Below are 18,200 nucleotides of genomic sequence, written 5' to 3' on the forward strand. Positions count from 1 at the left end.
GAAAATTTAAAAACTGAGACTGATAGATTTTTGTTAGGTAAGGGTATTAAGGGATGTGGAACCAAGGCAGTTGATGAAGTTAAGAGACAGATCAGCCATGATCTAATTGAATGGCGGAACAGGCTTGAGGGACTGAATGGCCTACTCCTGCTCCTAAAATATATCCAGCTTTTGCAAAAATGCATATGATGTAGGGATTCATTGAGACATGTTGCGATAGACAGTCTAACAGAGAAAAAGAGGGAGGGTAAGTATTATTTATTAACAATATACAACCCAGGGAGAATGAAATGCTGTAAAGCCTGCTGTCAGCTCAAGGGCCAACAATATTGAGCAATGGTAATTTTAATTGAGCCTCATGCATTAAACTTTCCTCTTCAAATGAAGTCATCTAATCACGGCTAATCATCATCAGTGGTCAAGGGATGTACTGTTGTACTTACATTTCAGTGGCAATGAAGCCAGTCAGTTCTGACAAGAAAAGGAACAGCATGAACAAGCAGCAGCAGATGGAAACTGTAAAACAAATGAATTCATTTAAAAACAAACTCCAGTACTCGTTTCATCCAAAGTGCAGGATATATAGTCATAACAAAAAGAGTGAGAAATTGCTACTGAATTATATTGGTACAGACCATAATTCAATGTTATTAACCCATCATCATTTATATACAGTAGTAAAGGAGTGACAGTGTTTGGTGTAATAATGCAGCAAAGGCTGCCTAACTGGTCACTTGGGTGAGGATAAGTATTGGGTACAGAAACAAAAAACAATTTTTAAAAAGTACTTATATCAGAATATTACACAGCATTCATAAACTCTGTAAAGGCAAAAAAATTGACAGCAAGAGTTTAATGATGCTGGATCCAAAGTAACTAATTTTCATGTTACCCTGTGAAGATGGGAGAATTAAACACACCAAAAAACGAGTAACAGCATCATTGTTTTGATTTGGAGAAGCAATGTTCCACGTCATTCCATTTTTCTGATGTGAAATCAATTATTCATTAGAGTAATGAACCATTACATAAGACAAATTCAAAAGGGAATGTGCCACAGCATACAGTAAATGAGCTGTTAAAGCTCAGATACAGCAAGAAAATAGCAAACCATATTACAATAGCGACTACCCTTCTAAAAGTACTTCATTGGCTGTAAAGCACTTTAAGACGTCCTGAGGTCGTGAAAAGCACTATATAAATACAAGTTATTTTTCCTTTCTCTTAACCAACTATACCGATGTCTGGTTTTGTATAGGCTATTTGGTGAGATGCAGCAAAATCAGAACATCTCCCAAGTGCAACCTCCCCACAAAACAAACACCTCAAATTTAATACATTCAAATTCCTGTAAGGCCCATCAGTCATGGAAAGTTTTGAATGAACCAGTGGACATTTATCAAACACCATGGTCACCAGGGCACAGAATAGAGCGCTAGACCTGAGCAGTCAAGGAGACCCAGCCCAGTGATTCTCCTCATATGGACTTGTCTCGGCTGTATTTCATAAAGCCCAAGAGAAGACCCACCAAGAGATGTTTCGACCTGCTTGCCTTGTATGCCAGGTACCCAAAAATAAAGCAATATTGGTCAGAAGCGTGGCTAAAAGTTAAGGAGCAGTCTTTTCAAATAGTGGAACAGGGGCCAACACCCTTGGTACTGCAAATATCCATGGTTTTTGAATTCTGGCTGCAAAAGGGACAGGCGGTGGTAATGTCCATGAAGAATCGTAAGTACTCATTACATGCCACCACACCATGTAATGCTCTCTGCCCCAGGTTCCCATGGTGCCAAAAGGGATCCCCAAATATAGAAGCTTCATGCACAACAGAATGTACTGGTGTCAAAGTTTGAATTTCAGCAGTTCCCCTCACATCATTAACTCATATTACACAAGATTATCAACATTATCTTGACATTAATAATTAAGGTTGCTTTTATATCTTCACACTCTTCCCTTAGAGAACAGTGTGAAGAAGTGGAAAGATTTACTGGCCGATTAAGAGTCTAACAGACTCCTTCCATGGCCGTAACCATCTTTGTACCAGCTAATAAGGTGGTTAATTCTATACGGCGGAGGGTTTTAATGGGCTCTCACAAAACATACGATGAGGAAGGGACAAGAATCCTGCTGGATGATAACCCAAAATTCAGCGCTCCAGTCTCCTAGCCAGGACTGTCTGGAGTGAGATTCAAACCCTGCACCTTCTGATTCGGAGGCAGGAATGCAACCACTAAGCCAAAAGCTCACTCCAATAATTAAGGTGTAGATTTAGGTGTCTGACACAAAGGGTCAAAGCAATATTTTTTGACAAAGAATCTACTATTGCATTACCATATATTTAACATTTCCTAAACAACTGTACCAATAGAAATAAATATAATTACACAAGTCTTCCACAGGCTAGGTTTCAGTGACATGTTTTGTTCATTACAAATCCAACTGTGGTATAGATACTCTAAGCAACCAAATAACAAGAAGAAAAAACTTTCAGCCTGTGGACAGCAAGACCAGTATCATAGAATGACACAGCACATAAGGCGGCCATTCGGCCCATTGTGCTTGTGTCGGCTCTTTTGAACGAGCTATCCACTTAGTCCCACGTCCCTGTCCTTTCACCAAAGCCTTGCAAACTTTTCCCCTTCAAGTATTTATCCAATACTCTTTTGAAAGTTACTACTTAATCTGCTTCCATCGTCCTTTCAGAGAGTGCATTCCGGATCATAACTCCCTACTAAAACATTTCTCATCACGTCACCTCTAGTTCTTTTGCCAATTACTTTAAATCTGTCTCTTCTGGTTACCAACCCTTCTGCCACTGGAAACAGTTTACCCTCATTTACTCTATCAAAACCCTTCATGATTTTGAACACCTCTACTAAATCTCCCCTTAACCCTAAGAACATAAGAATTGCAGCAGGAGTAGGCCATTCAGCCCCTCGAGCCTGCTCCATCATTTAATAAGATCATGGGTGATCTTCTACCTCAACTCCACCTTCCTGCACTATCCCGGATTCCCTTAGTATCCAAAAATCTATCGATCTGTCTTGAATATACTCAACGATTGAACTTCCACAGCCCTCTGGAGTAGAGAATGTCAAAGATTCACAACCCTTTGAGTGAATAAATGTCTTGCCATCTCAGTCCTAAATGGCCTACCCTTTATTCTGAGACTGTGACCCCTAAGTTCTCGACTCCCCAGCCAGGGGAAACATCCTCCCAGCACCTACCCTATCAAGCCCCTTAAGAATTTTATATGTTTCAATGAGATCACCTCTCATTCTTCTAAACTCTAGGGAATATAGGCAGATTCTACTCAATCTCTCCTCATAGGTCAATCCCTCCATCCTAGGAGTCAGTCTGGTGAACCTTTGTTGCACTCCCTCTGAGGCAAGTATATCCTTCCTTAGGTAAGGAGACCAAAACTGTACACAATACTCCAGGTGTGGTCTCACCAGGGCCCTATATAATTGCAGTAAGACCTCTTTACTCTTATACTCCAATCCTTCTGTAATAAAGGCTAACATACCATTTGCTTTCTGAATTTCTTACTGTACCTGCATGTTAACTTTCTGTGATTCGTGTACAAGGACACCCAGGTCCCTCTGAATACCAGCATTTCCCAATCTCTCACCATTTAAAAAACTCTGCTTTTCTATTTTTCCTACCAAAGTGGATAAATTCACATTTCTCCACATTATATTCCATCTGCCATGTTCTTGCCCACTCACTTAACCTGTCTATATCCCTTTGCAGCCTCTTTGCATCCTCTTCACAACATACTTTCCCACCTAGCTTTGTAGCGTCAGCAAACTTGGATACATTAGTCCCCTCATCTAAGTCATTGATATAGATTTTAAATAGCCGAGATCCAAGCACTAATCCTTGCGGTACCAGAGTTACACCCTGCCAACCTGAAAATGGCCCATTTATTCCTACTCTGTTTTCTGTCCGTTAACCAATTCTCAATCCATGCTAATATATTACCCCCCCTATCACAAGCCCTATTTTTGTGCAATAATCTCTTGTGTTGCACCTTATTGAATGCTTTGTGAAAATCCAAATACACTCCATCCACTGGTTCCCCCTCATCTGCCCTACTAGTTACAACCTCAAAAAACGAATAGATTTGTCAAACACAATTGCCCTTTCATAAATCCGTGTTGACTCTGCCCAACTATATTATAATTTTCTAAGTGCCCTGTTACCACGTCCCTAATAGATTCTGGCATTTTTCCTACTACTGATGTCAGGCGAACTGGTCTATAGGTTCCCCGTTTTCGCTCTCCCTCCTCTCTTAATAGCAGGGTTACATTTGCTACCTTCCAATCCGTGTGGACTTTTCTAGAATCTAGGGAATTCTAGAAGATCAAAACCAATGCATCCACTACCTCTGTAACCATCTCTTAAAATCCTAGGATGTAGGCCATTAGGTCCAGGGGATTTGTTGGCTTTTAGTCCCATTAATTTCTCCAGCATTGTTTCTTTACTAATACTAATTTCTTGAAGTTCCTCAATCTCACTGGACCCTTGGTTCCCCACTTGTTTCTGGAATGCTTTTTGTGTCTTCTTCAGTGAAGACAGATACAAAGGACTGGATTTTCATTGAGGAGGCGGGACTACAACTTTCGGGGTTGTAGTCCCGCCTCCGTAGAGTTGTAGCCAACCCACGTGATTTTGACTTGATTGACCTTGTTTAAGGGCCACCCGGCAACAGGTGATGTCACAGATTGATATTTTATCTGTCAAGACCTTTTGACAGATGAAATATCAGCGTTTCACAGCTGTTTGAAACTGTCAAACACTGACAATCTGTACTCCAAGTTAATTCCTTTCTCTCAGGATGATTTAGAGAGCTCTCCAGAACAGAAAGCTGAATGCTGCAATTTTTGACAGATCGCGGCCATTCTGCTTTCTGTGCCGGTGAGATGAGGGACTCCCGAGACCTGAAGGAAGGAAGGCCGTAAAGGTAAGTAAAACTTCTTTAAAGACTTTAAACACACTTACCTCTGCACTCATGCACCCATCACTCACCTGAACACCAGACATCTTGACCCCTCCAAGCCCTTCAGCCCGTCTCGCTAACTTGGCGTGGTCTTGAGCCGTCGGGAATCCCACACTTCAAGAATGAAAATAGGGATTAGGCTAAAAACTGCCCATTAACTACCTGTTAACAGGCAGTTAATTGGCACTAATCCCCTTCCCGCCTCGGGGAGGCGGGTCTCAGTGCAGGTCAGGTACCCGCCTTTGAAACTGGCATGGAGGCAGGTTGGGTTCGTGCCCCCCGATTTTGGGATTTTAACCCCCCCACACGCCTCCAATCCCGCCTCCACGGCCCAATGAAAATCCTGCCCAAAGTATTTGTTTAATGTCTCTGCCATTTCCTTAGCCCCCATTATAATTTATCCTGTCTCTGCCTGTAAGGGACCCACGTTTGCTTTTGCTAATCTCTTTATACATACCTATACAAACTTTTACAATCTGTTTCTATGTCTCTTGCTAATTTATTCTCATTCTATTTTCTCTTTCTTTATCAATTTGCTGAATTCTAAAATCCTCCCAATCCTCAGGCTTACTATTCTTTTTGGCAACATTAATCTAATACTATCTTTAACTTCTCGTCAGCCATGGTTGGACCACTTTTCCCTGTGGGGTTTTTATTCCTTAATGGAATATATATTCATTGTGAATTAGGAATTAATTCTTTAAATGTTTGCTATTGCTTATGTACTGTCATATTTTATTCTAGTTTCCCCAATCTACCTTAGCCAACTCACCCCTCATACCTATGTAGTTTGCTTTGTTCCGATTTAAGACCCTAGTTTCGTACTTAACTAAATCACGGTCAAACTCAATATAAAATTCTATCATATTAATAGCCCCGATTTTAACTCCAGGTGTATTCCCTGCTCAGGCCAGAGTTACAATTACAATTGTGTATCAATTATGTCATCGGGCCACAACATGTGTATGTAAAGAAGGACCCTGTTGTCTTTGGGCATGTGTCCTTGCTGCCTGCTCAGGTGAGCAGGTTAAATTGCAGATGTTGCAATCATAGCGACTTTCAGACAGGTAAGAGCCAGGGTGACTTAACTGCTCACCCGCCAGGTTTCTTCTGAGCGAGTAGGGTTAAAATTGCCCCCCATTATGATCACTCTTCCCCCGAGGCTCTTTTACTACAAGGTTATTAATTAACCTGTCTCATTGCGCAATACTAGATCTGAAATAGCCTGTTCACTAGTTGGTTCTTCAACATACTGATCCAGAAAACTACCTTCTCCGCTTTAAGAACAACCCCAGCTTCTCTAGTCTCTCCCCGTAACAGTATTTAATGGTTTAGAAACCAATTTACAGCTAGACATATTACTGCCTGCAAGTTCTGAAGTATTAGGTAAAAACCTAAAAAATGTTAGATGTGGATTTATTTTATATGTATGAAAACTTCAGAACTTAGGACACAACTTAATAAATGGTCTTGAAGGAAACTGTATTCCACTCGATTCTCAAGTAATCTCAAGTGATATTGAAGGAAATATCTGGACACTTGGCAGAATCTCTGCCACCCCCCTTGTTACTATGCGTTATGCCTTGCAGCTGCCGGTTCGGCACAGCCTGGGAACCAATACTTACTGTGGAACTCCCCCTGCTGTGGCTTCCTGAAATTCCCCTTCAATGACATGAACCAGAACGGTGAGCTGTGGGCAGCAGTCACTACTCATGAGATCACTGGAGTGGAATTTCAGAGAACAACAGGAAGAATGTCAGCACAGAAAATGTCCCACCCTTAATTTTTAGAATGGTAAAAAAAAGTCAATAAATTGTATGTTAGTGTAAGTATGTACATGTGAAAGTGTGTATCTGTGTTTTATAATCTGTGACAATCAAATATAGGTCCTATTAAGAAAAAGTACACAAAGAAATAGAGACCAAACCAATTACAAGCGTATAAAATATTTATATAGAATTACATAGAAATTACAACACAGAAATAGGCCACTCAGCCCAACCACTTCATGTTGCTGTTTATCCTCCACATGAGGAGCAATTCTAATCCCATGTGCCCACCCTGTTCCCATATCCCTTTATTCCCCTTTCCTTCAACCACCTAACATATTCTTAAATGTTGGCCTCTGCTTCAATCACCAACTCCACAGCCTCACAACCCTGTGTAAAAAGGTTTCTTCTGCTCGCTGTCCTAAATCTCTTAATTTTATATCTACATCTCCTCATTCAACCACTGGAAGCGGTGTGTTTCTATCCATTCTGTCCCATCCCTTTTTAATTTTAAACATCTCTAGCAAATTCCCTTTAATCGCCTGTTGTAATGAAAACAACCCAACTTTCTCCAAGTCTTCCTTCAAAACTATTTTGATGCATGAGACAAACACATGACAGAAAATGTCAAAGAATGAAAAATTACAAAATTGTAAAATGTTAGCATATCAAACCTTGTAGAAATGGAGAAACAAATGTTAGAGAGATGATAATCATGAAGGTCAAGAAAAATATGAAGAAACCTGCATATACATTTATTCCATGTTTGTAACAAAACAGCAGAAGCACCAAAGAATGTTTATTTTTAAATTTTAAGTATTTCGGAATTTAATTAACATATCACTCTACTTGTGCCATCAATATGCAGTTTCTGATTAAAAGGCGTACTTAGGAGGCTTTTTTTTTTTTTTTTAATTCATTCTCGGGATGTGGGCATCACTGGCAAAGCCAGCATTTATTGGCCATCCATAGTTGCCTTTGAGGTGGTGGTGATGAGCCGCCTTCTTGAACTACTGCAGTCCCTGTGGTGAAGGTACTCCCACTGTGCGGTTAGGGAGGTAGTTCCAGGATCTTGACTCAGCGACAATATATGTCAAAGTCGGGATGGTGTGTGACTTGGAGGGGAACATTTACTGATCTTTATCTCAGATTTATTTGTTTATTTATTAAAACTGAATTAAAATTATCAAACTGCCATGGTGGGATTTGAGTTTACATTCTCTGGATTATAAATCCAGTAGCATACTATCCCACTTAGCATAGTGGTAGTGCCATAAGACATGATGGAGGGTATCCTCAGTGCAAGAACAGGACTTGGTTGCCACACTGACTATGCGATGGTCACTCCTATCAATGCTATCATGGACAGATGCATCTGAAACAGGTAGATTGGTGAGGACAAGCTCAAGTAGGTTATTCCCTTGTGTTGGTTCTCTCACCATGTGCCACAAGCCCAGGACTTGACCAGCTCGGTCAGTGGTAGTACTACGAAGCCACTACCAACCAGAGTATATTCTGTGTCCTTGCTACCCTCAGAGCCTCCAAGTAGTGCTCAACATGGAGGAGTATTGATTCATCAGCTGAGAGAGGGCAGTAGGTGATAATCAGCAAGAGAATTCCTTGCCCATGTTTGACCTGAGGCTCCAGGGGTCCAGAGTCAGTTTTGAGGAAGCCCAAAGTCACTCCCACCTGGCTGTATACCACTGTTCCCCCACCTCTGGTGGGTCTAGCCTGCCAGTGGGACAGGTATGGTAATGGAGGAATCTGGGACTTTGGCGGATAGGTATGATTCTGTGAGTATGACGAGGTCAGGCTGTTATTTAACTAGTCTGTGGGACAGCTCTTCCAACTTTGGCATCAGTCCCCATATGTTAGTGAGGAGGACTTTGCCGGTTTGCTTGCACTGGACACACCTTTATTGTGTCTTAATTCTGTGCCACTTCAGAGAGCAGTTAAATAAAAGAGTCAACCACATTGATGTGGGACTGGAGTCATGTATAGGCCCAACTGGCTAAGAACAGCAGACCTCCTTTCCTAAAAAGGACATTCGTGAAACAGTTGAGTTTTTAACAAAAATCCAGTAGCTTCATGGTCAGTTTTACTGATCTTTATCCCAGATTTTATTTATTAAAAAAAAAACTGAATTCAAATTCTAAAAATGCCATGGTAGGTCTTGAACTCACTTTCTCTGGATTATAAATCCAGGCCTCCAGATTACTCGTCCAGTAACATAACCACTACGCTACTGTGAACTGTAAAGTAGCCATTTGTGCCCCAGTTTTCCTTCACCAGTAGTTTTAATTTACAGATTTTAGAACTATTACTGTAGATTCTCTTGTAAAGTACAGTGAAAAAAAGACTATAGCTTTTAATCTTTGAGCAAGAGCCTGACTCAGAGGGTGGGGATAGAGATGCTGCAAATGGAGAGGACAGTTTCGCTCCACATTGAATTTTATTACTCCAGCACTAAGCGCTATGTTCTGAAGTTAAAGAGTTAAAGAGAGCAAGTGTAAAAGAGACTCTTGACAAACCAGCGGCTATAGCTCATCATACATACATGGTGAACTCTACTGTTTTACTTCCTCTTATTTACGAGAAATTCCTGAATGTATGACTCCTCTTCTCAGAATACTGTTGATTTGTCATCACATGGATATTGTAGCATCAAATAGCTTAAGCAGGCTTTTTTTTTAAAAAAACAGAAGTTCCTAATTGTCATCTCCCATCATCAGAGCCACTCTTTTACTGTGGCTAAAAAGTTAAACTATGTTTTTATTACATGGGATTATGTTTTATGGAACCACATTCTGCAATTTTATCAATTTTCTGAGAAAAAAATGCAGATCAGGTACCTTTTTAATCATTACTTTTGTAATTCTATCCTCTTCTTCAACTAAATGCATTCTTATTTGAGCTTCAGGTCTGTGAAGGATGTTTCTGTTCTCTACCTTAAATGAGGGAATGAATTATTTGTGTATACAAACACTGTACATTTTGAAAACCATATGAAATTTTGTTTGCTGTTGATTTATCTCAGGATTATTTTTTTCTCAATGTTTACAAAGACAAAATTTTTGAGCAATACTGACACTAACTGCATTTCTGTTCTCAGTTCATTTCCAATTTACATTCTTGTTTTGGGTTGTAAATCCACCCTATTTTCCTAATTAATAACAATTTACATTTTAGAACTGTATACTTCACAGTACACAACCCTTTAAGGGTACCACTGTTTGTACTTGAAGGTAAAGTAGTCACCGTATTGCAAAAGTGATGTGAGTTATGACGTGCATTAAAAGGGAGGAAGCGTGTTACAGCACTAGGAGACATGCCATTTACAGACACTACAAGCCAATTATTCTGACTCATGGGTACTAATCTGTCAAAAATGAGTAATCCCAATGCATCACCACTGTCCAGTTACAGGTCATGTGATTTTTCTGAAATAAAGATCAGGAAAGCATGGTTACGCCATCCAACTGCAATAACTAAACACTGCATTTGTGCAACTGCACCATGGGTAGACAGAGGCACACATGTTTAAGGGAAACACTGCAGCATGTTTTTGCTTCAAAACCTATCACAAAAAATTTAAACAGTTAGTATGATACAAGTACATGTTATCTATTCCATTTGGGGTGTTATAAATGGGGCATAAGGTAAAGAAGTAATGATAAAATTGTTCAAGGCAATGATTAGGCCAGAGTTAGCGTATTGTATTCAAGTTTCAGGCACCTCATTATAGGAAGGACATTAAAGCCTTAAGAGTGCGCAATGTAGATTCAACAGCATGTAGTCAGGGTTGGGAAGCTATAGTTACCAGGAGACTTGAGATGCTGTGCCTATTTCCACAGGAGCAAAGAAGACTAAAATAAGATTTAAAAGGAGGTTTTTTAAAACTATGAATGGTTTTGTCATAGAAGACTCTGGTTGGAAAAATCAGTGACGAGGGGTCATCAATTTAGAATGGTCACCAAGAGAGTGAGGAAAGGGGGTGAGGAGAAATGCCTTTATTCAGAGAGCTGTTGGAGTATGTAATGCTTTGTGATATGTGGAGTGCTTGAGGCAGAGACCATTGCATCTTTTACAGCAAATAGAATAAATATTTGAAGCAGAGGAAGACACAGAGCTATAGGAAAGTATAGGGCAGTGAGATTAGTTTAGCTTAGATACAAGTCTACAACCTGGGCAGCCCAACAGTGGGAACTGGTTAACTGGAAGCGATTAGTTTTAACAAAGAGTTGGCACAACCCAGAATAGGCTGAATGACCACCTCTCCTCTTCTGTAAAATTCTATGGTCCTACTCAAATATAACTAAAACTGTAATTGTCTCACCACTAGGCCACTCAATAGGACCTTACTGTCAGCACACTAGATTTGGAATTAGCATTTGGTCTGAAACATGAAAAATGGCATGGTGATGACAACAACTTGCATTTATATAGTGTCTTTAACATAGTAAAACATCCCAGAGCTCTGTCCTACATTAAGAAGCATATTAAGACAGATGGGCCAATGTGATCCTCAAGAAGTTTTTTAAACTTTGTGAGGAAAGAAAAACAATAAGCAGAACTTTTTAAAAAGATATTCACATTTTTCATATGGGTTACTTGGTTTAGCTGGTTACCAGCGTGATGGTGCTGTCTGTATTCCCAAATTAACTGCACCAGAAATGATCTGCTGCCTTTGAAATGTTAAATACTGGTGAACTTTCAAACATTCACAATGATTTCTGTTGAGGCCAGATGCCAGAGCAAATGACAGACACCTAATCGGCTTGCATGCTAGAAATAAAGAAAATAATAAGAAATAAATAAATTGCCTGACTATTGAAAGAAAAACTTTGATCTTCAGAGGAATTCTGCCCTTTGGATGCCTAGAAGAATTGCACAAGAGATATGGCCTTTCCTTGAATCTCTACTTCCCTGCTTTGACTGCCTGTATCCAATGGTGGGACACTTGAGGTAGCACTTAATCAGAGGCTCAGTTAAAATATTTTGAAAATAATTTTTGGTCTATTATTTTTGGAGAAGTTTAAGTATTGTGTCTAGTATATTATGTTACTAATTACTTGTTTTGTGGATTCTGCTCCTGAAACAATCATATTAAGTTCATCAAGAAGCATTACTTTTAAAGTGCAGTCACTATTTTGTAAGAAAACTGACAGCCAAATTTAGCACAGTATGGTCCCACAAACAGCAATGAGATAAATAACCAGTTAAACCGATTTTGGTAAAGACTCAGAAGATTTTTTTCTGGGTTGGGTGTCTGACACAAATGGAAACCAAATCAGTGTGTTCCAGAGTCTCCAAATTGAGCTATCCTTCCCCAAGGACTACATCTTGACGTGGCAGGAAGGCTTGCATGCTCCTATGGCCCGGAGAGCTATGCTAGTGGGAGTATAACTCCTGGTAGGGCCATTCCAGCCAGACAGGTGGAATGATGGGAGCCAGACTAAAGGCAATCCACTGGTCTTCCTGATAGAGGGGCTGTGAATCAAGCTTAGGACCTGTCCACGTAAAAATGCTCATCATTACAGAAACAACCCAGAGACAAGAGGAGCCTGTTACAGACTTGCAAATATAAACATCAACTGTGGAGAGCCATGATCTGCGGGAAGTAAGACAAGATGAAACTCCGTTGAAGTCAAATATCTTGCTTGGGACAGTCAGCAGTACAAGAAATGGGTTACCTCATGTGCCACAAGACACAGGAGACTCTAAATAACTAACTAACTAAAACAAAACCTGAATTAAAAACATAAGTTGCTGGCAAACACTCAGCAGGCCAAGCAACATCTGTGGAGGGAGAAACAGAGTTAATGTTTCAGGTCGATGAGCTTTCATCTGAACTGGAAGGTATTAGAAATTAACAGCTTTTAACAAGTACAGAGCCAGTGAAAAGGTGGTGGCGGGGGGAGTTGCTGAGGAAAAGAACAAAGGGGCAGGTCTGTGAACAGAGAGTTGGGAGAAAACCAGAATTGCAGCAGTGAATTTACGATGCAGCCCAGCATCCCATCATAGTGTTCTCAAAATGGCAGCTGTGATTTGGTTTTTCATTTTGTTGCCAACATAGAGTTACCAAATTATGGACACTGCTGAACTGCTTCAACAACTTGCATTTACATAGTACATTTAGTGTCTACACGGAAGACGCCGCAAAAAAACCTCCCGGATGTACTGGAGAACCAAGGGTCGAGCGAGAATGAGGAACTGACAGAAATTAGTATTAGTAAAAAAAAAGTACTGGAGAAATTAATGGGACTGAAAGCTGATAAATTCCCCTGGATCTGATGGCCTACATCCTAGAGTTTTGAAAGAGGTGGCTAGCGATAGTGGATACATTGGTTGTCATCTTCCAAAATTCAATAGATTCTAGAACGGTTCCCGCAGATTGGAAGGTAGCAAATGTAACCCGACTATTTAAGAAAGGATGGAGAGAGAAAATGGGGAACTACAGACCAGTTAGCCTGACATCAGTAGTAGGGAAAATCTTTGGAATTCTCTACCCCAGAGGGCTGTGGAGCTCAGTCGTTGAGTATATTCAAGACAGAGATCGATAGATTTTTGGATATTAAGGGAATCAAGGGATATGGGGATAGTGCAGGAAAGTGGAGTTGAGGTAGAAGATCAGCCATGATCTTATTGAATGGCAGAGCAGGCTTGAGGGGCCGAATGGCCTACTCCTGTTCCTATTTCTTATGTTCTTTAACATGCCAAACATCCAAAGTGCTTCACAGTTGGGGTCAGATAGGAGTGGGAGATTATTTTCGGTATCAGCAGAATAGCAGTTGTGTGTCGAGGACCCACCCTGTTAATGAAGGGACTCTCTTTTGAAGTGTTATTTTTACATGAATACTCTTACCACTTTTTTTTTTAAACTGGTAGGAGATTAAGTTGTAAAAGCAAGCAGGATGTTATACCACAATACTTACTGAAAGCTCCCGTGTATGTGGGCTGTGTAAGGTCCTTTGGTACTTTCCTGTAGATATCAAGTCTAGGGGAAAACATGAAAATATTTTAAAATTTATTTTAAATTTAAATTTAAACCCCCCACCCCCCAATACATCAACATTTTCTGTCAACTGTATTACAATTTACTAGCACTGCGTGCTTGAATTATTTAGGAATCTCTTCGAGAAAAAAATTTAATTGCTCTGATTTAGCGGTCATTAATTCCCACTTAAAATAAAATAGCAGCTCTTATCATCCTCACAGCCAATTAACACCAAGTTGCATTTGCATAGTGCCTTTAATGTAGAAAAAGGCACATGGCACTTTACAGAGGGGATAGAAATAAATAAAAAGGAGTAAACGCTGAGATAGAAGATAGCCACAGTTTGCTCAAACAATTGGGTCTTAAGAAGATTTTTTAAAGGAGTTTAGGGAAGGAGCTTCAGAGTGTGTGGGGTTGAGTTGCCTAGAGGCTCTGCCGCCAGTGGTGGGGCGAAGTGGAAGATATACACAGAACGTCAAAGTTCAAGGACTGAAGAGTGCGGGAGAAGGTTGGAGAGATAATGTGGGGGGAAGACCATGGAGGGATTTCATTTTGAGAATGAAGATTTTAAACTCAATGCAGGGGGGCAGGAGCAACGAGAACAGGGGTGACGTGCAAGTGAGACTTCGTGTGGGTCAGAGTTTGGTCAAGTTGAAATTCATTGAAGATGAAGCTATGAGGCCAGCAAGTATGGCATTGGAGAAATCCATCTAGCGGTAACAAAAGCACAGATCAAGCTTTCAGCAGCAGCAGCAGCTGCAGCAGGTGTCAGGGCAGGGCAGACACAGCCAAGGTTAGAGGTTGGGGCAAGTGGTCTTGGTGACAGATAGAATGTGACTTGAAATTCAGCTCTGGGTTGAACAGAATGAAATGTTTTTGCATGGCCTGATTCAGCTTAAGGCAGAAGCATGGAATCAGCAAGGGAGCAAAGTTTATGATGGCAGCCAAAAATGATGGTTTTGGTCTTCCAGATATTCAGTTAGAGAAAATGTTCCACTCATCCACAACTTAATGTCAGACAGGCACTACATAGATGGTATCAGGCAGAGATGATTAACTGTGCTTTTTTGCACTTGGTATTGGAGACAAGGGGGTAGAGGGTAGGAGAAAGGTTTGAGGAGGCAGTTCATAATCGAGAAAAGAAACCTTGAATTATCCTAATCCTCCAGGATAATCATGGAGTAGGTGAAGGACTGGCTCCAGACAAATGCAGAGTACTGCTCAACATGATTAAGCCAGATCTCAAAGAATGACAAGACCAATCTTGCACCTCTTGAGCATGTGTTTGCAGCCCTCAGACATAAGGGAGCAAAAAAAATGGAGGACTATACCAGAGGGAACAGTAGGAGTGAGAGCAAGGACGTCAAATCAAGATAACTTTAGGTACAACTGAAACATCTGACAATGGAGGGCACGGTGGCATAGTGGTTAGCACTGTTGCCTCACAGCGCCAGGGACCCGGGTTCAAATCTGGCCTCGGGCAACTGTCTGTGTGGAGTTTGCACATTCTCCCGGTGTCTGCGTGGGTTTCCTCCGGGTGCTCCGGTTTCCTCCCACAGTCCAAAGATGTGCGGGTTAGGTTGATTTGGCTATGATAAATTGACCCTTAGTGTTAGGGGATTAAATACGTGGGGTTACGGGGATAGGGTGGGATATGTGTCGGTGCAGGCTCGATGGGCCGAAATGGCCTCTATCTGCACTGTGGGGATTCTGTGATTCTGTGAACATTAGGCTGGGGGAAGGGGAAATAAAAAACATCCTGAACTGTATTCATTAAAGCCAACGATCAAAATTCCAGTGGCAGAGGGTATCACACATCATGGAAATGTGATGTAAATAACTGTAGGCAATCAAAGCCCTTTCAGCTGTTGTGTTCAGAAACAAAATGTTGACACTGTAGTATGCTCAGGGGACATTCACAGGAAGCGGATTACAGTTTACAAACGCAAATGTATTACCAAAGAAGGAAATAAGATTCCTCCATTTTGGCAGGACAGGCTTAACAACGCCAATTGACGTAAAATTACGTCTGCGGGCCGGATGTAATTGGAGGCAGGACTGGAACCCGGAAGCTACTTGACCCGCTCGCTACTTGACCCGCTCCCAAGCCGCATCGATCGAGAAAATCGCGGCCTATATAGCAGAAACCCAGAAGAGAAGACAGGGAACCAATTGAACTTTACTACTATAGTCTAAGACAGATTTCAACAACACGGGAAGCATGTCCCAACAGGTTTATAACGATTATTATCTGAACCCAAAGCATTTTTGTGATGTATATAAAGATGCACTGTAAAGCTCGTGAGCTAAGCATTATTCCACTTTGTCTTTTTTTTGTCTCTCTTAAACAGCAGCGGGTGCCCATAAAAAAGTACATATATTGTAACAAACACTAGCCAGTTACTTTGTGAAAATCAGCATTCGATTCAGACAACCCATTTTCTGTATTCCCCCTACGCAACTCATGGTCCTCCTTTGTCAGGCTAAAGGGTCAATTCTGTGGACATTACTTCCCCCCCGCCCCCATACAGCCAACTGTTCCTTGGTTGACTTGTCAAGTGGTACAAAAAAAGGGTCACTTCCCAGACACCATTCCTACCTATACAAGAAATCCTAAATTTCATCAGTATTACAAATACTGCAGCCATAATCAAAACAGCAATCATAAACTCAAATGGTAGGCGTTTGAAGTGGCTGAGAATTGGTGTCTGTTTAAAGAGGGTGTGCTTGCCTCAGGAGTTTTCTGGTGGGATCAGTTCCTAAAATAGTCAGCTGCAAAAACTTGACTGTTGAGCCATGCTGGCAGCTGCATCACTTCCACTCTACAGTGAACATTAGTCTGCAATCAGCTTGCTGCTGTTCCAGTGGGAAATATTTTCAATCCGTTCTTCTAGTATTTATTAAGGGGAACATTAAAGAATAAAAAAGTAGCAGACACAATGACATAATTGCGAACAAGGCAACATGCTTCCAACCCATTTAACTCTATACATCAAGTGCGATAAATAAAACCAGCATGTTTGATTTTTTTTTTGAGGGGGAAAAAAAATCACTGGCCAATAAAAATAAAGTCATTTGAGGTTTGGTTTAGTACCGCATTGTAACCAAGTTAGTATCATTGCTTATAGATTCAGGGAGAGCACCACATATACTCAATGCATGGATGTTATTATTTTTAAACAGGATGTTAGTAAATGCCAGAAAATAAAGTGACCTCGGGTAAATAACTTATAAATGCCAGACGGAAATGAGTTACATTATCTACAAGTGATTTATTTTCCATATACACCACCAGTCCCAATCGTCATGCAACACAAAATAAATCAAAATAGAATTCCAATGGTATTTCATGGGAAGTACAAGTCAACAGTCTATAATGACACATTTTCATGAAATTAAAAATAGCTGTAGGGTACTGACAAAGTAAATTGTTTTCGGTAGATGTGGTTATTTAGCGCAAAACTCAAGTTTATGGTAAAAAATCTAATAAAACACAAAGTGCTGAATTTTAATGGGGAAGGAGGGTTGGGAGTGGTGAGGTGCTCCAAAGCAGTCAGGAAACCCAGAACAGGTTTCCTGCAGGCCCTGCCGAATTTAACGGCAGGGCCTGATTTGCATGGGAATCCTCCGTTTCCCACTCGCAGTCAGCCAGATTGAGAGGCTGGTTGGCTCCAGCCGGATAGGCCTGCGGCACTAGGCCGCAGAGAGGAGGGGCCGGCGAGTGGCCGGAGGAGTGGGGGGGGGGGGGGGGGGGCGTCGCATGATGATAGGGGGCCGGGGAGCAGCTGCAGGAGCGGGAGGAGGGGGACATCGCAAGATGTTCGGGGGCTGGCCAGAGGAGCGAGGTGGTGGTAGTAGGCGGACCAAATTGGAGGGCCACAGGAGGCAAAGGGTCCTTGTAGTGGGGATCGGAGGCCTTGGGGGGGGGGGGGGGGGGGGGGGAAAGAAGGGGGGGCTCCGATCGCAGCGGGTGGGTTAGGCAGGGAACCTGGATTCAAGAGGTAAGCGTAAAGGCCTCGCCTTTCATTAGTTGGTGGGTTTCACAAGGCCTGCAAAACCCAACCAGCTAAAGTTAAATTCAAAATGGAGGTTAATACAGAGGATTCCAGCCTCATTATAAATATTTAAATAGACAACCCGCTGCCCACCCCTTATCCCACCACCGTTAAAACTGGAAGTGGGCGGTTTGGAGGCAGGCTTGGGTCGGGATTCAGATTTTTAACACTTTATCCCCAACCAACCCTTTTTTTAGGTTAAAATTCCCCCCAAATTATTGAAGGAAAGGAACCATGAAATGAGAGGAAGCATAAATGAGAAAATAACAGGCAGTGGGTGGGGGGGGGCGGTGGGAATAAGGGAGCTAGAAATAGAAACAGGAGAAGCTGGCAAAGCAGAGCAGGCTCCAAATGGTCCAGAAACCTAGGAGAAA

General features: G+C 41.4%; 1 protein-coding gene across 4 annotated transcripts in view; it reads right to left on the reverse strand.

Annotated features, from left to right (window-relative positions):
* Positions 1-18,200, reverse strand: part of ergic1 (endoplasmic reticulum-golgi intermediate compartment 1) — a 72,770-nt gene that overhangs the window by 31,131 nt on the left and 23,439 nt on the right. For 2 of the 4 annotated variants that reach the window (XM_085995325.1, XM_085995324.1), the window contains exons 2-3: positions 13,710-13,771; positions 444-516 (exon numbers count right to left, since the gene is read on the reverse strand). In XM_085995325.1, coding sequence (XP_085851451.1) covers positions 444-516; positions 13,710-13,771 — 135 coding nt within the window. Of the gene's footprint in view, positions 1-443; positions 517-5,034; positions 5,120-13,709; positions 13,772-18,200 lie in introns of those variants that run through there. The other 2 variants (XM_085995326.1, XM_085995327.1) reach the window with 2 other exon arrangements.

This window comes from Somniosus microcephalus, chromosome 8 (genome assembly GCF_052327205.1).
Source record: "Somniosus microcephalus isolate GS21.2 chromosome 8, FLI_Smic_1.0, whole genome shotgun sequence".
Lineage (NCBI taxonomy): Eukaryota > Metazoa > Chordata > Chondrichthyes > Squaliformes > Somniosidae > Somniosus > Somniosus microcephalus.